At 37.2% G+C, this 24,080-nt stretch overlaps 1 protein-coding gene across 2 annotated transcripts in view; it reads right to left on the bottom strand.

The window, feature by feature from the left end:
• Window positions 1-24,080, bottom strand: part of LOC144967480 (mitogen-activated protein kinase 1-like) — a 66,653-nt gene that overhangs the window by 6,438 nt on the left and 36,135 nt on the right. The window contains exons 2-11 of one of the 2 annotated variants that reach the window (XM_078904786.1): window positions 12,821-13,096; window positions 9,285-9,411; window positions 7,415-7,470; window positions 6,361-6,550; window positions 5,297-5,429; window positions 3,803-3,874; window positions 2,958-3,037; window positions 1,784-1,862; window positions 1,207-1,316; window positions 159-290 (exon numbers count right to left, since the gene is read on the bottom strand). In XM_078904786.1, the coding sequence (XP_078760912.1) occupies window positions 168-290; window positions 1,207-1,316; window positions 1,784-1,862; window positions 2,958-3,037; window positions 3,803-3,874; window positions 5,297-5,429; window positions 6,361-6,550; window positions 7,415-7,470; window positions 9,285-9,411; window positions 12,821-12,945 (1,095 nt within the window). In that variant the 5' untranslated portion in view covers window positions 12,946-13,096 and the 3' untranslated portion in view covers window positions 159-167. Of the gene's footprint in view, window positions 1-154; window positions 291-1,206; window positions 1,317-1,783; window positions 1,863-2,957; window positions 3,038-3,802; window positions 3,875-5,296; window positions 5,430-6,360; window positions 6,551-7,414; window positions 7,471-9,284; window positions 9,412-12,820; window positions 13,097-24,080 lie in introns of those variants that run through there. The other variant, XM_078904787.1, reaches the window with a different exon arrangement.

The following is a 24,080-nucleotide window of genomic DNA, read 5'->3' as shown; positions in this document are numbered from 1 at the left end:
AAGAAAAATGAATCTTTTAATTGAGATTTAGCGCTGAATTTGAATGTCGCTTTGTCTTTGCATGTCATTCTCATGCTGTCTCAATCAGGTGTCAGCCATTTTGTGACAGAAATGCGAATAAGCTTCAGCACTGAAAGAGTTAAGACATTCATACTCACGTCACCATCTCATTCTTTGCTGTTGTTCCTGTCGCCTATTGAAACTGTTTCCTGGAAAATGAGCTCCTTCAGTCTTTCTTTGGGTAAATCATCCAGCTCCATCTCAAAGGTAAACGGTTCTTCTGCCACAGGCTGGGAATGGGAAGGGTGGAGAAGATGAGTGTAAAGAATTTATTGAAATTTGTGTGGCAAAGCAGTGCAAAGACTTTCAGATATGCAAAGAGGAAGCACCCATAAATAGTCCTGACAATTTTGTTTTACGTTCTTATGTTTTTAAGGGTTTTACGGCGCTTGCGACAAAATTACGTCACATCAGCGACAGTAAAAAGAAGATAAAGGAATAGTCAAAATATTCTAGATTTACAATCAAAGCACCCAAGAAAAAGTAAGAAAAGGGGAATTGGGACAATGATTAATGAGATGTGTCATTTCAACTGAGTGGATATTTGAGAAATATACTGTATGTTTGTTTTTGTTTTTAAGGGTTTTACGGTGCTTGCAACACATTAAGGTCATATCAGCGCCAGTAAAAAGGATGAAAATGGGATAGTAAAAAGTTCTAGAATTAAAATTAAAGCACCCAAGAAAAGGTAAGACAAAGGGGAATTGGTTCAAATAGGAAACAGATGTAGATTCCAAGAGCATACTATCAAAGTATTTAGTATGAGATCAGCTAAAAGTCTCATCCATACACAAGCACAGGTCCCAACTAAGAGGAATACACTCAAATGTAATGTGTAAACATAACATAATACAGTGTATAACAGAGGGTTCAGAGAGATGATTTACAAGGAAAAAAAATATCATCTCCCAAAACTAACTATACATTTGACTGTTTCCCTCTCAGCCAGGGTATCTGGCCAGGGCCAGGACAAAACCAAGTAATCTCATTCCAAGACAAAGACAGAAAGAATTTGGAAAACAGATATAGAGGGATGAAGACACAATAAGTACCTCCCTGCCCACTATGGGAGGTCAGGAACCCCACCCAGAAATATACTGTAAGTACTTATATCATTAAAATGATGATGTCAATCATGTTGCATACCTCATCAGCTGGATCATAGTACTGTTCCAAATATGGATGGGCTAGAGCTTGTTCCACGGTGATTCTCTTAGCAGGATTAAAGGTCAACATCTTTTCCAACAAGTCGAGAGCTGGGAATGATTTTAATGACAAACCATGTCATTCAACATCATATTTACTTTTTTTTAAAAAATACAATGAGCCGATAACATAACATTGTCAATTGATGTTTGGCTGGAAAGAATTACAAAAAAAAAAAAAAAAAAAAAATTGAGAAAAAAACAAACCAAGCTCCCAATTACTTGGTAATGTCTCCATTTGTCATTGGGGAAATTTGCTGATTGTATGCACACAAGACCACTAAAATATATAAAGTATTAACTATTGATTTCTTTAGTTTATGCTCATTACTTATACAATAATAAATTAAAATTCTTTTTTAAAACATTAAAAACCTTGTAAGTAGTTCACAATCATCCGTGTTGTAGTTATCTGAAATTCATTGAATCAACACAATACAAATAAACCTCTACATCTCTAACATAATTCTAAGGCTCAATAAAAGAATTGGAACCAAACTGAAGATCTACCTACTCACCAGTCGGATCAGCATTGGGGAACAATTTGGTCCATGGAACTTTGGGTTTGAAGGGTAATGACTGGATGTAGCCTCGGGCCTACAAAAAAATATATAAAAATCAATAAATTGCAAAGCTCATTGACAATAAAAATTCTGTTTTAATATAATGCCCCTTATCGACCCATTTTAGCACTGCCCTCTGATTTCTTCCTCTTTCAGCTTATCCCGCATTCTGAAATCAGATAATTTATCTCATTCGTCTGTAGGGTTTCATCCATCCTGTTTTATTGATAAAGGAGAAACCAGAAACGTCCATTTTATCTGCTTTTGTATATTAAATTGAAGCTTTCATTCAATTTCACATTGTTATTTATTTTAAAATACAGTCCACTCCGGATAATCACAACTCGATTAATCACAACATTTCCCAAGAAACGGAATTAATTCTATATATAAGTCACTGGTTAATTGCAACAAACTTTGGTTAATCGCAACAAATTTTCGTCCTAAAAAAGTGGTAAATTCAATAAATCAATCAAACAAAATATCATGATTTAATTACATCATGGAAGAAATTGTGACAGGTTGAAAAATCGCGAGTGAGTGGGATTTAATGCTAATGTAGTGTGTCACCATTCTATTTGAGACAAAAGAGGGCGTGGCTTTGTAGTATGGGTTTGTGATGTCATCTGTGGCCATTAAATAGGAGGCGAGGGGGATGAACATAGATTTTACAACAGGTAGACAATGACAGTTGTTAAGAGAGACTGAGCGTTATCCTGTGTATTGTGACAAACGAGTTTGGTAAAGGCTTATTGTCTCTTTTCACGGCTAATCTCTTTGACTCTTACAAATGTTGAGAACAAAAGAGTGAATGTGAATCAAATCTGAATAAGATGTCAGCTTGCACCAAAGCTTCTTTTGCTTGTGAAAATGAATACAGGGATGCCATGCCATATGGCTTTTGTGTCAATCAAATTGCTATGTCTGTGGTGGACTAAGAACTTTGTTTACAACTATTTGTTTGAGTTTAGCATATATATGTGTAAAATGTTGCAGGAAACTCAACTTCGGTTAATCACAACATTTCTGCTGATCCCAAGGTGTTGCGAGTATCCGGAGTGGACTGTACAACAACCCCCCCCCCCTCCCGAAATAGACACTACCAGTGTATAAAAACCTGCCTCCTCACCTTATCGTTTATGATACACATGAGATCTTCCATACTTGGTGACCCCAACACACCCAAAATGTGATTCAACTGATCCAGATCTGATTAAACGTTAAGAAATTTAATAATATATTTTTCATTTCCTTCTATTCTTATAAGTTAAGTAAGCTATGATAGAACACTATGTGTCTGTCCATATCAGCTCAGTTTGCTTAGACTTTTCAGAATTTGATTCTATGTTAGTGGTTTAGGATTATTAATTATTGGTCTTAAAAAAACTATGATACGATCCCTCTATTTTTAAAGAGCCATCTTTATATATCATATAGCCTGAAAAAACAAAGACAATAATAATCACTGAAACAAAAAAACAATCACATTAAGACAGTTTAAAAAAGAGACAAAACAAAAAACAAAAACAAAAACAAACAATCACACAAAGACAATCAAATTAAAAAGAACAACCCCAACAAAAACAATCATAACTACCTATTGCTGTCAATTATAATCTAGTCAGGCCATGCAAGTTCTTAAATAATATATGAAAATTAAGGAGCAGGCACCGGAGTAAGATAAAGATCTGAACAAGTGTGTATGAAAGGTGTCAGACAAAGCAAGAAAGATAAATACAAGAAAAAAAACGTTTTCTTTCTTTCTTGCTTTGGCACCTTCCACATACACTTGTTCAGATCTTTAAATAACATATATAATGTCTCTAAAAATCACGTTTAAGTTATAGACTATACAACTTAAATATAGAAAACAATTATTTGATTCAACATGTGTGCCAAACTCCCTCTTATTCTCATACAGAAAATATGCATTTGATTGTTAACTGCTGTAGCAAACCCAGGAACAAAGGATACAGTGTTTTCCAGGGAATAGCGGTCTGTTTGCCAACATCTCTGCTAGGATACAACCCACGGACCACACATCGACTGGAGGTGACAGTTAAGGAATTCCTTGGAAAATTATGGTGTGAATACATTAAAAAATGTAAATGTTGCTGCTCGAAGCTCAAAGAAATAAATAACAGTATGAAACTGAATGAAAGCTTCAATTTAATATACGAACATAGAAAAACTGGACATTTCGGGTTTCCCCTTTATCAACAAAACAGGATGAATGAATCACTACAGACGAATGAGATAATGTGGTTGAGGCGTTATTAAGATGAATAAACCATCTTAACAACGCCACAACCACATTATCTCATTCGTCTGTAATGATTCATTCATCCTGTTTTGTTGATAAAGGGGAAACCCAAAACATCCATTTTATCTGTTTTCGTATATTAAATTGAAGCTTACATTCAATTTCACATTGTTATTTATACATAAAAAAGATCATTTTAAAAGACCATCAATATAACATAGAACAAGTAAAGATAAGAATTTATTATATCAACAAATGTTACAGTGAACGACATAATCAGTCAGATGGTGAAAATGGTTGAACTGAGATATTGCCAAGTTTAGTTTGAAGGTAAATTTTTATCAAAAAATGAGTTCTTGTCATAAATGATTAAATCAACTCTTTTTGTACATCTTCGGGAAATATCAAAGCTTAATTTCATTTCCAAATATTTTTTTACGGCTAGTCAAGTATGAAATTTGAGAAAAGTTGCTGGATACCTTTCCCATACAGCTGACCATGACTTCATGAAAAATCACCCGATTTACTTCAAAGATTAAAATGCTCTGGTGAGCATATTCATTTAGAAAATGCAAAAAAATGCAAATCAAAAATTTTCACCTTCCGACTGATTATGTCATCCCCTGATACAAATATCAAATATAGTTATTTTTGTTTACAGGAGTAAAAGAGATTCTGCAAAAATGAGGTCAGCAGAGAAAAAAAAAACAAACAAAAATAATAATTACAATATTAATATAATAATACAAAAATAAGAATTTAATTTTTTTTAAAGAAAGAAAAAAATAAAATGCTTCTGCAATAGATATTGTGGTAGCAGACAGAGCTTCAAGGATAAAAGGAAGAAAAATAATGCTGATAATGAGAGAATATGAAACTACATGAAGACCTGCTTACCTGAAATTGGAAAAATTCGTAGTTTTCAGGGGTTATAACACAGTAAATATTATAACTACTTATACAAATTACCATTTTTGTATTACTACATTAAATTGATGCTTGAAACTCTTTTATATACTAGCTCTGGCAACAAAACTTTGCAAGAAGTTTACTGAATTAAAGATCTTTATATAAACACAGTTAGGACCCAAACATTCGTATTTCTACGAAATTGTCGTGGTCGTAGGCAGGTCCATACACGTGATCAAATTTAGAGACTATAAAACACTCCATTGTACTTAAATCAGTCACATAATCAAGGATACTAGATTTGGTGTAGCCCTTTGAATTCAGCATAATTTCTGGCGCTCTGTACCATCGTGTTGCAACATACTCTGTGAGGAAGCCGGTGTGGTCATGGTCAGGGTCTGCAACTCGTGCCAGACCAAAATCACAAATCTGAAAATAACCACGGTGAATGTTTCAAGAACAACTCTAAAGTCTAATGTGTCTATTTTGACCAGTGTGGCATCTTTAAGAAATATCAGCACAAAAGGAAGATGATAGCATAGCGGAAGTAATGTACAATTTGAGTTTACTTGCATTTATGTGGTTTTTTTGGACTGCCAGAAGAGCTTTAAATTAAATTAATTTGAGTCTTTATAAAGCGCAATATCCACTAAATGAGGTCAAAATGCTTTACAAGGTGTCCCTGGTCAACAGCAACACTTAACATGTAGGATGAGATATTACAATTTTTTTCGGAGAGAGACAATGCTGTTAACCGCCAGGCACTCATTTTACACTTTTTACAGTGAGAAAATTTGAGTAGAGAGCCTTTTCCAAGGACTCAACTGTGCGCAGAGCGAGGCTCAAACCCAGGACCTTCCGATCCGAAAGTGAGTGTCATACCACAAGACCACATAGCCGCATGTACAGAAGAGAGTAAGACAGGGGGACAAGCTCAAACATAGAAATGAAGTAGTCACTAGTTGACTGCTTTAGATAGGCAAATGGAATGGGACAAGTTAAAGATATATAAGGAGATAGAAGAGTTTTAACAAGTTAGATAAAAAAGATATGTTGACTTTCAATTGGCCACTCCTTGTCACAATTTAAGACAAACGCAAAATTTTAAACATTCAAAATGATTACTCTTCGGTGTTATGATAAAAGAAAGAAATAAAGAATTCAAGAAATTAATTTGATCCAATTAAGGAAGAGAACCCTCCCTTCAAACTTATCCACTTAATTCTATATTTTACAAAGACGAATATGAAATGAAAAAAAATAAAAATAATTGAAACAATTACTAATCATTACTAATGTACCTTTTAAAAAATAATGCTATTTTTAGTTCTCTTTTTTAATCTAATGAATCGATACAAACCTTGAGATCACATGTGGTGTTGAGAAGAAGGTTGCTTGGTTTCAAATCTCTGTGAAGTACATTTGCCGAGTGGATATATTTAAGCCCTCGGAGGATCTGGTACAGGAAGTAGCACACGTGGTCGTTACTCAACTGTTGTGTTTTCAGGAGTTTATACATATCTGTTTCCATAAGACATTGGACAATGTATCTAGAACAGGGAGTCAAGGCAAAGATTGACATAAAGTGATAAGATGATATACAGTACTAATGTGGGTTTTTTTGTTTGTTTTTAAGGGCTTTACGGCGCTTGCAACACATTTAAGTCATAACAGCGCCAGTAAAAAGGAGAAAATGGGATGGTAAAAAAGTTCTAGAATTACAATTCAAGCACCAAAGAAAAAGTAAGACAAAAGGGGAACTGGTTCAAATAGAGAACAGATGTAGATTCCAAGAGCACACTATCAGTGTACTTAGTTTGAGATCACCTAAATGTCTCATCCTGACAATAAATAAATAAATAAATAAATAAATAAATAAATTTCCCTCTTTTTTATCCCATAGGGGACATTTGTCTCTAGGGTATATTCTAAGGGAAGACTGGTGATCGAACTCGGTACATTTCAGGTATGAAGCAAAGACTGTGCCGCTGAGCCACGCTGACCCTGGACAAAAGGATAGGTCCCCACTGAGAGGAACACACTCAAATGTTTACAAATCACGATATACGCACAACAAAAATAATACAGTGCATGATTCACAAGACAAAAAATATAATCTCCCAAAACTCTAACTATACATTTGACGGTTTCCCTCCCAGGACAAATCCAAGTAATCTCATTCCAAGACAAGGACAGAAAGCATGTCAGAAAACAGATATAAGGGGACAGAAGACATAGTCAGTGCCTCCCTGCCCACTATGGGAGGTCAGGAACCCCACCCAGGACATTTGATTCAGTTCAGGTTTCACGCATCATTTTATTCCACAAGAATATCAACATTCGCATATTAAAAAAACAAGGCCTAGTCGGCTCCACAGATGGAATGGAGCCTGTTATAGAGTCAAAAAGGATACACATCTTTCATTTCATCGACTGTGGGTGCCCTCAGAATATCTCTTATATCAATAATCTGAGAAAGAGAAATGAAAATTCAAACATAAAAAGTTCATCAATCTATCTTAGCATCATTATAATAGAATAATAATCCATGCAACGACTCACCAAACTTACTGCAATGATCAAAAAGTCACTTTAAATGGACAAGAATTAAATGAAACAAACAAAACAAAACCTAACAAAATAAATAAACAAAATATAGGCTTTTTATAAACTGCAACATCCACTAAATGACCGTAAGGAGGTGTAAAATGAGAACCTGGCTGTTAACAGCTTTGTCTCCATCAGATTGTAATATTGCCTAACAGGCATCATGTCTCGTTCTACTTGTTATGTATTGCTGTTGATCAGGGACCCATTGTAAAGTGCTTTGAGCATGTTTAGTGGATATTGCGCTATATAAAAGCTCAATCCTTCTTGTTTTGTATTTTTTAAATGTAAACTGATTTACAAGATGTCCCAAACCAACAGCAAAACATGAAATGTAGGATGAGACATGATATAAAGTGCTATCATCATTTTACTTTTTTATTTTTTTCCAACAAAGACAATGCAATGCAAGGTCACCACTCATGTACTCATGCTATACCCAGTTCATTGAAAATATGAATAAAGAGTATTTTCCATGGACTCAACTTTGGGCTGCCCACATAGGACTCAAAACAGTTATCTGTCATACCAAAAGCTGCCCATATAAAGGTCAGTCTTATTGCAAAAAGAATGAAAACATTTTTCTGCTGAAAAGTATTATCACAATATGCGTGAATTCAATTCAGAAAAAAATTTGGCTGATCATTTTCGTTCAATAATTATGATATTGAAGTATAGGCAGCTCAAAGCAGACAAATAAATATTGCCATTATAATGACATCAAAACTAGTGTTAACATCAAAAACAAAGTTGAAAATAATTGCAGAAAAAAAAACAAGTGGAAAAGTTAAAAGTACACATTATCTATCACTACTAGCAAAGTGCTAAGCAATGTTGTCATAAATAGAATAGAATCAGGAGTGGATAAAACATCAAATATTGAGCTTTTAATAAACGTGCTCAAAGCGCTCTACAAGGGGTCCCTGACCAACAGCAACACATAACATGTAGAACGAAACATGACACCTGTTGGGCGATATTACAATTTTTTTTTTCCAACATAGACAACACTGTTAACGGCTAGGTCCTCAGTTTACACCTAAGTACGGTGAGAGAATATGAGTAAAGAGCCTTTTCCAAAGACTCAACTATGCGCAGAGCGAGGCTCGAACCCAGGACCTTCCGATCTGAAAGTGAGTGTCATACCACAAGACCACAAAGCCGCAGAAGGATTAAGAATGGCATGAAACTCGGGTATAGAGAGCTAAAAGCAGCGTCTTCAATAAAGAAACCCCTCTCAAACAAGCGATTCAGCCCTAAATTTCTTGCATTCTAACCCAGAAAAGTGAGTGGAGCAGGCACTTATGTTGATAATAACAAGAGATGAAGTGAGTAGGAAAGTGCCAGAAGACAATAGAGAATAAAGATTTTGCAGCAGCAATGGGGGCTCAAACCCATGACCTTACTGATACGACAACCCCGCCTGGTTGGACGGGCGAAGTTGTAGTAACAGTAAGGTCGCGTGTTCAAGCCGTCATCGCCGCCACAAAATTTTTATTCTCTACATTGTTTTCTGGCACTTTCCTACTCTCTTCATTTCTTGTTACATTCTAACCACACTTTAGTAAAGACTCCCAGATTTTATAAATTTTTAAAGGCTAGCTCTGGACTCAAATCTGGGACCCCATAATCAGCATTCTAATAAAGATAAGAATCAACAACCACCAATACACTTACATTTTCATGTTTGAAGCGAGTAAGTATCTTGATCTCTCGGAGTGTTCTCTGACAATATGTCTGGTGTTCGAAGGGGGAAATCTTTTTGATGGCAACTTTCTGTTTATTGGTGGTGTCTGTGGCAGATCTGAGAATTTTAAAAAATAAATTGTGATACATACATATAATACAAATAAATTTTTTCTAACCCATATGAGTTTCTTACGAATTCAATAAGCATGTAAACAGTACAACAGTGAATAGTGCCTTAACTCTTTAAGATTCAACCCGACAAAAACCGACAACGGCCAAATATTCATGGGCGGGGTAGTCAAGACTGGCCTCAGTAAGAAAAATCCAATCGTTGTGAAGGAAATGACAGGCCTGTCACTGTCGCAGGATGTTTTCAGCTTTTTTATAGATTTGCCGACAGAAAATAAAATATGTTGTAGAAATTGCGATTTGGATCCTATTTTATTTGCGGGTGAAAATCATTGGCATTGCACTTTGTTTGGTAAAAATCGGAAAAAAAATTATGACTTTGGTGATGAAAAATGACTTTGATAACAATTTTTGTAAACTTTTAAAAATATTATGAATAATTTATAATTCCCTTATTTGTGGGGCGATTTTGTCATTTGTGGTATCAATTTTATTGTAATAAAGAGGTAGGAACTTCAGAGTTGTTTTTTCTGATGTGAAATTATTATTTTGTAATTTTAGCACTAAGAAAAATAGTTGGTAAATAAATTTGTTACACCTCTTTGATCTACCGCCACCATCCATTCCTGTAGAATTGTGAATCAAGCGTCTCAAAGTCTTCGACCAATCACAGGCTATCTAGCCGGCTGGCAGAAACGAAGACGCTTCTCACCGTCAATGTATTACGCTATTGTTATGCAAGGAATATAACACCTTTTTGAGTAGACCTAAAATCTAAAAGTAAAAAATATGATTCTGAGGAATTTGAAAGTCACATTGCTCAAATCAGCTTGAAAAAAAGAAAAACATTGGTCCTTATTTCAGAAAAATCGGTTGAAAACCAACTGTTTTACGAATAAATTTGATTTTAAAAATTGCTTTTGTTTATTTTAGCTTTTTTTAGCAACTTTTTTATTTATCGGCCGATTTTCTTGATTTTTATGTCATTCTTTATATCTCAATGAGACGAGATCAGTGATATAATTTGTTTGTTTCAAATGTAACTAGAACATAATTTGGCTTTTTTAACCTATCAACCATGCCTGGAAAATTTATTCAACAACATGGTGATTGTGAAGCAACTATGCGATGAGCGTCTTCCACCGTTTCAGCGATGACTCAATGTATTGTTGACGGCTGTTGACATGTGAGCTGTCAGAACGACCAATCGTTGAAGGGTCAAGATGCTCAATAGCCAATCGTTCTTCCGTCAAAAAACTTAAGAACTCACAAGAACGACAGTTTGAAATTTGGTGATGGACGGGCCTATGAAATCGCTTCTGGGCGGAGTTTAGCCATGAGTGACCGTAGAAAACGAAAATGCGACTGCAGACATCAAAGGGTAGGCTTATATCGTCAAAGGATGTCTACATGATTGACATGGCCATATAGGGAACTCTATCTACTCCCCCAAAAATAATCTGAACACGAGAGGGTTAACTACCAACTACAGGACCCCCCTCCCATTTCAATCTATCTTCTCTCATCTTTATTGATACATTCTTTACTTCAGTCAACCTTCGAATTCATTCATTTCTCAATTTATCTTTTCTTGTGCAGTTTAGTATATTATAATTATAAAAATGAAAATTTTAATTCAATGGTAAATAGGAAGAAAACGGAGTGAAAAAAGACAAATATTTTTCAGATTAGCCATTAGAAATTTAATTTTGAAAACTTTTCAGTAAAGACAGTTGGGATTCTGAGGAAAATGGAAATGTTATAGACAAAGTTTCTGTTATGAAAAACTGATAATACTAAATCATTAGAAAAATTTGTCCCTAGAACTAGAGAAGCTCACTCTAAGTAACTTTCACATTTCATGCCAACTTAGCCCCAGGGAATCAAGTATGAAATTTCAATATAAGAAAAATCACAATAAATTTCTAAGTGATATATACTATAATCTGTGAAAAATATATATGTAAAAAATATTTCGTATGTCCTCTCTGTTGAAGAAAAATCTTGGAATTTCTATAGCATTGAATAGATTTGTTGATTTTTGTAAAATGGTGAAAACAATCGATAATAGACGTAGAGGTAGGGTAGGCTGAGATATTGGTTTCATGCTTTTGAGGCAAACCTATCCAGTTCTTTATTGGAGAATTCTCTGGGCCAGAATAAAAGGAAATGATAGGGCGATAAGAATGAAATAATTTCAGTCATACCGTTTGCATTCTGATGTTGCCTTGTTTGGAGTATATATTATTAAAGGAAATGCAACTATTTGAATTTGAAATCAGAAAAGTGAGTGAAGCAGGCACTTATGTTAGTAACAACAAGAGATGAAGTGAGTAGAAAAGTGCCAGAAGACAATAGAGAAAATTTTAATGGGATCGTGGATCAGTGATGATACTCACAAAAAGTCAAAAAGGAGGAAAAGTCTCGGAAAAACGGAAAACTCACCGAGAACATTCTTGCACCACAGGAAAGTAGGCAGGATGACTTCTTTTGAGTACTTGAAGAGTACTAGTGTGTAGTACTAGTTTCATATATATATATATATATATATATATATATATATATATATATATATATATATATATATATATATATATCATTTTCTTTAAAAAGGAGGTATTTTTTAAAGATTTATTATATAAAAAAAAAAAGTAAAAGGAGGAAATGAAGGAAATATCCGCGGATCGAGGATCTGAGGAGGAAAACCGAGGAAAGGAAAGAAAACCGCGGATTTCCGCGGATCCGCGGAAAAGTATCATCACTGGTGGATAGCCCATACTGTAGAGTCACGCTGTCATCGGCCAGGCGGAGTTGTACTAATAAGGTCGCGGGTTCAAACCCCCATCACCGCCGCGGTGTCTTCTGGCACTTTTCTACTCACTTCATCTCTATTTGAATTTGAACAGTAAAATTTAGAAAAGGATAGAATTGTAGTTTTATCTGTATTTAATTTGCTACCTCCTTTTTTTAATTGACAATGACAATCAATTCTATATAGATTTATTAAAACACTTTTCTAGTTAACAAACGTATTGCATTGCAAAAACTGGCACTGATCATTGCACTTGTATCTATTGGTCCAATTGCCTTCCCTTGCCCAAGCATCTACAAAATAAATGTTTGAACTCAAAATTGCATTTTTGTATCAATTCATGCATTGCAATGAAAACTAAGTGGAGTGCTAAAGGTTGCAATCTCGCACGTAACAGTTGGTGACCTGTCAATGAGTAGACGATAAAAAATACAAGCACAGGTGATAGTGATAGTAGTCGGTAGTTGTCAGTAGCAGTGTCAGTGCATTCATTCTGCTATCTATTTGGGTCATGGAAACCAATAGATCCGGAAGAGAAAAGCCGGTGCAGGCACGTAAATTCAAGACGAGGAAAGATACTTACACAACCATGCCATATGCTCCCTCTCCTATATATGTAAGGTTAACATAACGAGGTCCTACTTCGAATTGCTGTCCACGCACGAGATCTCCATTAGTTTTCCCTGCAGATTTCGTTTGTGTAGCCATCTTGAAAATGACACACTGTGCGTATTCGACAGCTCAGAGACTCATCGATGTTTTGTGATCACGTGACATTTTTTTACGTCATAGCAATGTTTTGTCCGTGTCCTCGCCGAGGCTGGATATCGAGTGCTCAGTCTTCTCCTGCGAAGACAACCTAGTTGAGGAAAGAGTGAAAGAGGGGAGGAAGGGAAGTGGGGTACTTAATTTTTAACTACTGAAAATAATATCTTTTGCATGTATAGATAAAAGATAAAATAAACGACGGAACACGATCGCTTTTACACTTTATCTAACATTTATTACTTATTATTTTTGCGAATAAATTATGTTTATCGATCAGTTTCGCTAAAAATGATTAACATTTTTCATTTTCATTTGTGACGTCAACTATATCAATATCAATCGATCCCAAAAATCATCAGAGAAGTTGAATTCATTAACGCACTGTCTTTTAAAATCGATTTGGAATCAAGATATTGCAGAAAAAGCGGGAGTTACAGGAATAAAAGCCAAAGCAGAGCAGCAAGCAGTGCTTGACAACTGCGTGGTCACCGTCTCGTTTGATTGGTCAGCGACCCCACGGTCTCGGGCGAATCAGGTCACCTGTATCACAGGCTACTTACTCCTGTATCGGGTGGATGAACTCATGGGGAGGCCAACCGCAAGAGGCTGCCAGAGGCCTGGGTGGTTCTGAATGTACGGCATCACGCACATAACTTCTTTCTCAATTACACCCATTCCACCGACAAAGGGGAACATCTATGTCCCCAATTGAAACTTGAGGTCAAGCAATGACCAATCAATCCTTGTTCAACCCAAGACTAAGACATTGCGTAAAATAGGTGAACAATCTTTTCAATCCCCGCCCCCCCCCCCCTTTTTTTTTTTTTTTGGGGGGGGGGGGGGGGAACTTTCTTCCATCATACATGAAATGCTCGAATTCGTTGACAACTTTCAAATCTCGCTTAAAGTTTTATCTTTTTACGTCATAAGTTGCAGCGTGACAACTGGGTAAAGCTCTATATAAATGCCATTTTATTATTATTATTATTATTATTATTATTATTATTATTATTATTATTATTATTATTATTATTATTATTATTATTATTATTATTATTAACATACGTGAAAAAAATGTATCCCAAACTTCACTTTACCTTAATTTGCTATTGTTTTGCTGACGAATGGTTTGTACCCGAAACGTTCATTATTATGTACGGCATCACGGAACTTCTTTCTCAATTTCATTCATTCCACTAACAAAGATGGACATAAGTGGAAAAAAATTATCCCCAACCTCACTTTGTAATAATTTTCTATTGTTTTTCTGCCGAATGATTTGTACCCGAAACGTTCATTATTCGTAGTTTTTAGAAGAAAAAAAAACCAAAGAAGGGTTTCCATATGCCCCCCTCCTCCCATCCCCCCTCCCCAACCCCCATCCCTCCCTTTTCAGCGCAATCTCATGGGCAGCCAACATCTGATTGTTGAAGAATCCAATTTCTGCCTATCTCCCGGTGTACCGTTATGTGGAGGGTTTTAGATACCTACCTATAGATAGAATGACGTTGACGTCACTCGGGTCTTTGTTATTGTTTTTTTTTGCCATCCGCGTTTATGAGTAATTCTCACTAAACTGTATTAACCAGACTATAAACGTTCAAGGTTACACATAGTTTTGTGTGTTGGTCCGTTAAACTTCCGGATGGCAATGTTGTGAGCTTCTTCGTCAAGCGCACACTGTCTATATGAAACATTGCATTAAACCATCCCACCGGTCTCTTGATCTCTATGGTATAGTTGTAATCCTATCACACATCTAACCAGTAATCATGAGGTCTGAGGTTCGATCCCCAGTAGAGACAGGCGAATTTTGGGGGATTAATTTTTCATGCAATTTTCTTCGTGCTTTGTGCAACTTCGTACACACCTTTTCCAATTGTTTTTTTTTAAAAAGGGTTTCACGGCGCTTGCAACACATAATTTAGGCCATATCAGCGCCAGTAAAAAGGAAGAAAATTGGATAGTAAAAACATTCTTGATGAACAATTAAAAGGACTTGAAGAAAAAAATAAGACACGTGGGAAATGGTTCCAACATGGAACAGATGTAGATTCAAAGAGCACCCTATCAGTGTACTTAGTTTGAGATCACCTTAAAGTCTCATCCAGACACCAGCACAATATCCCACTAAGAGGAATACACTCAAATGTTTACAAATCATATGTTAAAAAAAATAAAATAACAGTAATTAGAGAGATGATTTACAAGGGGGAAAAATATCATCTCCCACAACTACAACTATACATTCGACTGTTTCCCTCCCAGCCAATGACTCAGGCCAGGGTCAGGACAAAACTAAGTAATCTCATTCCAAGCAATTGGAAAACAGATATAAGGGGATAGAAGACACGGCAAGACCTTTTCCGATTCAAACAAGACAAGCTTACATCAGTGCCGGGCCTACATTTTCACTGTAATAGTTTAGACCTTAGTTCGTTTGCTGCCGATTCTTGTGGTATTGAAATCCAAGAATCTTCTATCTTGTGCGGCTTTGTGATCTTGTGGTATGAGACAAGTTTTCGAACTGGTAGGTCCCGGGTTCGATCCCGGCTCTTAGCAGTGCAAAGTTGGGGCTTTGAAAAGATTCACATTCTCTCACCGTATTCAGATTTTTATAACGAGTACCTGGCCGTTAACAAATTTGTCTCTGTCGGAAAAAAAAACATAAATTGTAATATCGCCTAGCAGGCATCATGTCTTGCTACATGTTAAGCTATTTGCTGGTCGTCAGCAAAGAATATCCATCCTCGCTCTTAGAATCCTAAGAATCTGCTTATACATCCTGCTACTCAAATAGTTATTCCACCTTATGTTTCAATAATATATAACCTATATTCTTTATACGTCCTCCGCGAAGGACTGGTTACATACACACTTCCAAGGATTTTGGAACCGGAAGAGTAGAAGACGTGACGTCACGACGCCTTTGCTCCAATTTTAAGTGTGTCAAAGTCAACCCGACATAGGTCTAATACTGTTTTGACACGATTGGTCATATATTATTCTCATGACTCATTTTTTATTCGTAAAATTCCAACGCTTTCTGAATAACATCAACGTGGAACTTGGTGTTAATTTCATCTCATTGTGTGAAAAAAAAAAGTAGTCCTTCAGAGCCATTGGGCCCATGGAGCCTGATTTTATCCCGGTTTCTATAGCATGAAACGGACAATAGCAATTGCTTGCTACCTTTTCGATAGGACACTAGTCTATCGCAAAGTACTTTCCGCTAGATCTAACAGACCCAGCTACCCAATCACTGCGGTGTAGACGGGGGAAGGGGGCGGGGCGAGGAGAGGGGGAGGGGGTAGAAAAAAATATATCGGTTGCACCCGGGATTGATCTCGGTCCATTTGCTTGTGAAGCGAGTGCTCTAACAACTGAGCTATCGGGACCCCCTCGTCTCGTTATGGCGGAGATGAATTATAATATTCTTTCTTGCATTGTAAAACGTATGCTGTGCCTATTTCTCATCATTTTGATTCTACATTCGTTTTGTGAAGTCCGATTCAGTCCGAAATACAAACATCACCGTTTTAAGACGCGGAGTCACTTAGTATATAATTAGGAACTTGTAAACCAGAGCATTTATAATACACCACAATATCCACTAAACGTGCTCAAAGCGCTTTACAATGGATTCCTGATCAACAGCAACACGTAACATATCCTACGTAGAACGAGACATAACGCCTGCTTGGCGATATTCCATTTTTAGGTAACTCATTTTACACCCGAGTACGGTTAGAAAATGTGAGGAAAGAGTCTTTTCCAAGTATTCAACTATGCGCCGAGTGAGGCTCGAATCCAGGACTTAGTGATCCGAAAGCGAGCGTCACTGGAGCCACATAGCCGCATTTATTTGGGTCATCACCGTGTGGTAATGTTTATTTATGATCCAGGGTGTTGTTTATCACACGCAGGAATAGGCGGGTAATGAATTCCGTGTTATAAAAGCAGAAGTTTCTAAATTTATTTACTTTGATATAATATTTCGTTTATGTGATAATTTAAACAGTTACACGTTCCATAATATTCATCATCATCATCATTGCCTTTTTCACCCTGGGTCAGGGTATAGGCCACAGACAGTTTCCATCCTTCTCTATCCCGAGCTAACTTTTTTTTATCTCATTCCAGGTCTTACCACTTCTCTGTCCTTCATAAATTCTGTAATTCCATAAACTCTTCGGTCGCCCAAGTTAAAAAAAAAGGTTTTGGATAATATTAACTGTAAAAAAATAATTAAAAATAGCGACTTCATTCATTTCCACCTTTAATAATATTATACTTGTACCAGATGTAAGTGTATGAAAGGTGCCAGACAAAGCAATAAAGAAATAAACAAGAAAAAAAACAAAGCAAACCCATCCCGATAGTTGGACGGGAGCCTCTGTGATGTAATGGTAGCACGTCTGACCGGTAATCAGAAGGTCTGAGGTTCGATCCCCAGCTTCTGTGGTGTAATGGTAGCACGTCTGACCGGTAATCAGATAGGATTTTTCCTTTTCTTTTTTTTTTTTTCTTTAATGAGAGCTTTTGCTTTATTACCAGTACCATCCCTACCCTCTATCTCCACCATCCCCAACTAACTCCTCCTTGTACGCGTCCTCCTCCTCCTCCTCCTCCTCCTCCTCCTCCTCCTCCTCCTCCTCCCCCCCTCCTCCTTATCATGATCATGATCATGATCATCATCATGATTACCATCATCATCATCATCATCATCATCATCATCATCATCATCATCATCATCATCATTATTATTATTATTATTATTATTATTATTATTATTATTATTATTATTATTATTATTATTATTATTATATTATCGCAAAAAAATAAATAAAAATAAAACCCAACAAAACAACAACAAAAACAACAACTTTGTTTTCTATCGACTTCATATTCCGCCGCTTCCTTCCCGCGTGTCAACAAGACCCTTGTCGATTCTTTCAAGACACTTTTATACCGTCAGCCTTATCTTTACATCAAACTCCACACGTGCCTTAGGCATTAAAACAAACAAACAAATAAACAAACAAATAAAAAAAATTTTTTAAACCGAATAGAAAACGAATTAGAAAGCTTAATGTAATGAGAGTTAAAGTCAACCTATTGAACCATAACAACATTCAGGCATTATCCATTAAGAATCCCAGTGTTTCCCCCCAAGATTCGAATCTGCTGCCAATCAAGAATGAATGAGACCCGACGCTTCAACCTGGTATTGTGTTGGGCTGACAAAAAACCTAAACAAAACAAAACCAACCCCCCCCCCCCCCCCCCCCAAATAAAAACAAAGCAACAAAACAACACAAAACCAAAAAAATTCGAGCAATTATATAACGTAATATTCACTAAACGTGTTCAAAGCGATTCACTAGGGGTCCCTAGCCAAAAGCAACGCTTCACTTGTAGGACGAAACATGATGCCTGTCAGGCGATAGAACACCCCCCCCCCCCCCCGACAGAGTCAAAGCTATTAACGGCCAGGTACTCATTTTACACCTGAGTACGATCGATAAGAAAATGTAAGTAAAGAGCCTTTTCCAAGGACTCAACTATTCGCCGCTCAGACCGGGACTTGAACCCAGAACCTTCCGATATGAAGGCGAGTGTCATTCCACTAGACAACACAGCCGCACTAAATTTAGAGCTAAAAAATTCAGAGAAAGTGAGATTTTACTTTTTAGCCCCTAAAAAAAGTTATATTCTTTCCTCTAATTAATTACCTAAATAAATAAACGAATGAATAAATAAATAAATAAATAAATAAATAAATAGAATATTATTGACATAAGGCATATATTTCTCACTATAGATTCAATTTTTACCATCCATATCGTCCCACTCGACGTGTGCATATATGCAGATCTGACACCTGAACCCATTTATGGGCCTAGTTTAACATTGTCGTAGTGAATAATATATTTTGCACCGTTCCATTACAACAATCAGCCCGTAGTGAATTGGGTTATCAGACCTACAAATAAGTGCACTTCGGTCCCACTCTATTGATTGTTCGACCATTGTTCTCAAGACAAAGATCTGGTCATTGCAACCTCCTTGAATGAAAAAGTCTAGACTGCCTTACACAGCACTAAGATGGTCCCCACTGGGAAAGAGAAAGAGAGGCAGACCATTGGGCACCTGGAGGAGGAGGACAGTTAATTGAAGAGGAGATGAAAGAGGCTGGAAAGACATGGAATGAGCTGAGCTGGCTGATGGCCCAGGACACAGATGCCTGGAGGAACTTTGTTGGCGCCTGATGTTCCACCAAGGAACCAAAAGGATAAGTATGTAAGTAAGTAAATCGTCCATTAAGGAACTAACAAATGTATAGATAGAATGCGCTTGGCCAAGGAGTTCACAACATTGCCATCCGGTAGTGCCGCGCTGAGGACCGGACCGAGGACCGGTCCCACGGTCTTTTAGCTGTGAACCGTGGTCCAGTCCCAAAGAGGAAGACCGCCGGCGGTCCTCACTTCTTATCACCTTTCAACGGTCTCGCGCCATACTACTTCCCCAGCGATTCGTTGCCTCGGTCCTTTGCCTATCTTCCACCAATCACCACCCATCCCACTTAATTAATCACACCCACCCCCCTTTGCCATACACTAAACCACACAGACGACCATAGAGACAGACGACCACCTCCCTCCACTCCGCAAACCGCCCTTTCGTGTGTGAGATGGGGGGAACAGGAGGCGCACGCCTTGGACGATTCCATTATACGGGGTAAATTTCAAAATGGCTAGCACTATTCAGTATCTGATACTGAATAGTGGTTTTGCACTATTCAGTATCTGATACTGAATAGTGCTTTTGTACTATTCAGTATCTGATACTGAATAGTGGTTTTGCACTATTCAGTATCTGATACTGAATAGTGGTTTTGCACTATTCAGTATCTGACACTAAATAGTGGTTTTTGTACGGTGTTTTTTTTTCCGAAACCTGACAAAGTTATGGGAAGAGGACAGCTGTGGGAGTGAATCTGGGACTCAGAAAAGTGTACACCAGTGGGAGTGAACCTGGGACTGGGTTTCGGCGGGTTTCGTAATAAAAAGCAATTACTTTTTACGAAACGCGACGACACCTGGCAATATCCGACAAAGTTATGGGAGGTAGGCAGCAGCGTGTGTGTGTGTGTGTGTGTGTGTGTGTGTGTGTAGGGGGGGGGGGGGGGGGGGGGGGGGGGGGAGGGGATGAACCTGAGATTCAGGGAAGTGTACACCAGTAGGGAGTGAACCTGGGAATCTGGGTTTTGTAAAAAAGCAATAAAAAATGTGGGGGGGGGGATTACTTTTTTTACGATACCCGGCAATATGCGGCAAAGCATGGGGAGTGAACCTGAGACTCAGTGAAGTATACACCAGTGGGGAGTGAACCTGAGACTATGGTTTTCGGCGGGCTTCAGCTAGTTTCATATAAAAGCAATTACTTTTTTACGAAACCCGATTAATCCTGGCAATATCCGAGAAAGTTATGGGTAGTAGGCAACAGTGGGGAGTGAACCTGAGATTCGTGGAAGTAAACACCAGTGAGGAGTGAACCTGGGACTGGGTTTCGGCGGGTTTTGTATTAAAAAAAAGCAATTACTTTTTGTTTACAAAATGCGCCAAATCCCAACAAAATGGGGCAAAGTTATGGAAAGTAGGCAAATAATGGGGAGTGAACCTGAGACTAAGGGAAGTGTACACCAGTGGGGAGTGAACCTGAGACTCTGGTTTTCAGCGGGTTTCAGCGAGTTTCATATAAAAGCAATTACTTTTTTACGAAACCCGATGAAACCTGGCAATATCCGAGAGAGTTATGGGAAGTAGGCAACAGTGGGGAGTGAACCTGAGATTCATGGAAGTGTACTCCAGTGGGGAGTGAACCAGAGAATCTGGTTTTCGGAGGGTTTCAGCGAGTTTCACATAAAAGCAATTACTTATTTACGAAACCCGGCAATATCCGACAGTTATTGAAAGTAGGCAAACAGTGGGGGGTGAACCTGAGACTCAGGGAAGTATACACCAGTGGGGAGTGAACCTGAGACTCTGGTTTTCAGCGGGTTTCAGCGAGTTTCATATAAAAGCAATTACTCTTTTACGAAACCCGACGAAACCTGGCAATATCTGAGAAAGTTATGGAAGTAGACAACAGTGGGGAGTGAACCTGAGATTCATGGAAGTGTACACCAGTGGGGAGTGAACCTGAGACTATGGTTTTCGGCGGGTTTCAGCGAGTTTCACATAAAAGCAATTACTTTTTTACAAAACCCGGCAATATCCGACAAAGTTGTGGGAAGTAGGCAACAGTGGGGAGTGAACCTGAGATTCATGGAAGTGTACACCAGTGGGGAGTGAACCTGAGACTATGGTTTTCGGCGGGTTTCAGCGAGTTTCACATAAAAGCAATTACTTTTTTACGAAACCCGGCAATATCCGACAAAGTTGTGGGAAGTAGGCAACAGTGGGGAGTGAACCTGAGACTCAGGGAAGTGTACACCAGTGGGGAGTGAACCTGAAACTCAGGGAAGTGTACACCAGTGGGGAGTGAGCCTGAGACTCTGGTTTTCGGCGGGTTTCAGCGAGTTTCATATAAAAGCAATTACTTTTTTACGAAACCCGACAAAATATGGCAATATCCGACAAACTTATTGAAGCAGGCAACAGTGGGGGGTGATCCTGAGATTCAGGGAAGTGTACACTTGTGGGGAGTGAACCTGGGACTCTGGATTTTGTAAAAAAGCAATACCAAGGGGGAGGGGGAATTACTTATTTACGAAACCCGCCAAAACCCGACAAAGTTATGGGAAGCAGGCAGCAGTGGGGAGTGAATCTGGGATTTGGACACTGATGAGGATTGAACCTGGGACTGCAAGAGGCTGATTCCAGTGGACAGTGAGCTCAGAATGTACTTTTATTTCGAAACCTACCGAAATTTTCAAAAGTTATGGAGGTGGGCACCATTGGGCAATGAACCGGGACTCAGGGAAGTGCACACCGGTTGGGAGTGAACCTGGGACTGTGAGAAGAGGATATCAGTGGAAATGAACCTGGACTAGGGAGATGGATACCAGTGGGAAATGAAGCCGGACTATGGGAGATGGGTACCAGACGAGAATGAAGCAATTACTTTTTTACGAAATCCGCCAAAACCCGCCAAAAAACCATAGACTTAGGTTTACTCCCCAATAGTGTACACTTCCCTGAATCTCCTGTCCACTCCCCCACTGTTGCCTACTTTCTTTCCATAACTTTGTCGGATATTGTCGGGTTTCGTAAAAAAGTAATTGCTTTTTTTTTTTTACGAAACCCAGCCCAGGTTCACTCCCCAACGGTGTACACTTCCCTGAGTCCCAGGTTCACTCCCCACTGCTGCCTACTTCACATAACTTTGTCGGGTATCGGCGTGTTTTTGGCAGGTTTCGTAAAAAAAGAAACACCCCTAACAATACCACGTGTATTCAGTAAATAGATGTCAATTGTAGTCTAATATTCAGTATCTATTTAAATTATTATTATTATTATTATTATTATTATTATTATTATTATTATTATTATTATTATTATTATTATTATTTTTTATTATTATTATTATTATTATTATTATTATCACGTAAATTTTAATATAGTACGGCAATTAATTCACGGAAGTACATCGCTCAATTAAAAAATGCAGAAAGTCTGCCCACATATTTATAATGAATCGGGTTTGCCTTAGATGACAAAACAAACAAACAAACAAACAAACAAACAAACAACAACAAGAACAACAACAACAACAACAAATGAGACAAACAGAAAAAAGCAAGATTTTAAAAAATAATGAACAATAGAAGAGTACAATAATGAAAAACAACAACGAGATGATAACACATAAAAGATATTCGTAATAAATCGATAACTGATTAAATCACTCCAACTACTTGGTTAAAAAAAATAATCATCATAATCATAATAGTGATGATGACGATTACAACAACAATAATAATAATAGTAAGTAAGTAGAAATAATAATAATAATAATAATAATAATAATAATAATAATAATAATAATAATAATAATAATAATAATAATAATAATAATAATAATAATAATAATAATAATAATAATAATAATAATAAAAGTACAATAGTATAATATCAACATTAAAGTATATTACAAGCAAATAAAATTATAAAAACAAAAGTTTAAAAAAATATCAATAGACAGAAGGAATTAAAAAAATAATGGGGAAAAAAAAACAAGTTACCCCTACCGGGATTTGAACTCTCGAACCTTAAACTCAGAGTCAAACAGCTTATATCCACCAAGCCATGGTGTCACGGAACTCTTAGTGACATTTAATCATGTCTATTTAGACATTTAAAAATGGATTTGAATGCCACTCTTATTTTGATATTTTGAACTATGTTAATTGCATAAAAGCAGAAATTTTAAAAAAATTACGATCAAAATATTTTTACAGCTTCGATTCGGGCTGTCAGTTAGTGCATGTGTTCAATCTGGAAGTAGGTCAACAGTTTATTTCCATTCAACCGAGATTGTCGCACTTTTCACTCTCTCTATGAAAAAGAGTTCCTTATGGATACTGAATAGTGGCAAAGCACTATTCAGTATCTGATACTGAATAACCACTTCCTTTCAAAATTTACTACACCATAATGATCGCAATGACAATGATCTATGATGAAGGCATGACCCCTCTTCTCTAATGGGTTATTGTTTGAAATGTATGTGACTACTAAAGATGTGTTGTGTGTGTGTGTGTGTGTGTGTGTGTGTCGAACCTAGCAAGTTGCAAGTCTGATTTTTTTGTTTTCTTTTGTCCATCTCTTGTCGCCACTCCTTTCTATCGCATTGTTGTCATTTAAAATAATACAATAATATTAAAATTTCGTTTGGTGTTTTAACTAATCAAGTAATATGAGTTTCATTAGTTTCTTCCGTCCAAAAAAAACAGTTATAACGTCTGTATTTTTAAAAGGTCCAATAGAATATTTGGGGACCCCGATAGCTCAGTTGATAGAGCACTCTCTTTATACGCAAAGGGCCAGAGATCGATCCCGGGTGCAGTC

This window comes from Berghia stephanieae, chromosome 3 (assembly GCF_034508935.2).
Source record: "Berghia stephanieae isolate SIO BIC M18660-M18661 chromosome 3, UCSD_Bste_1.3, whole genome shotgun sequence".
Classification (NCBI taxonomy): domain Eukaryota; kingdom Metazoa; phylum Mollusca; class Gastropoda; order Nudibranchia; family Aeolidiidae; genus Berghia; species Berghia stephanieae.
This window is presented reverse-complemented; position numbering and strand designations above follow the sequence as displayed.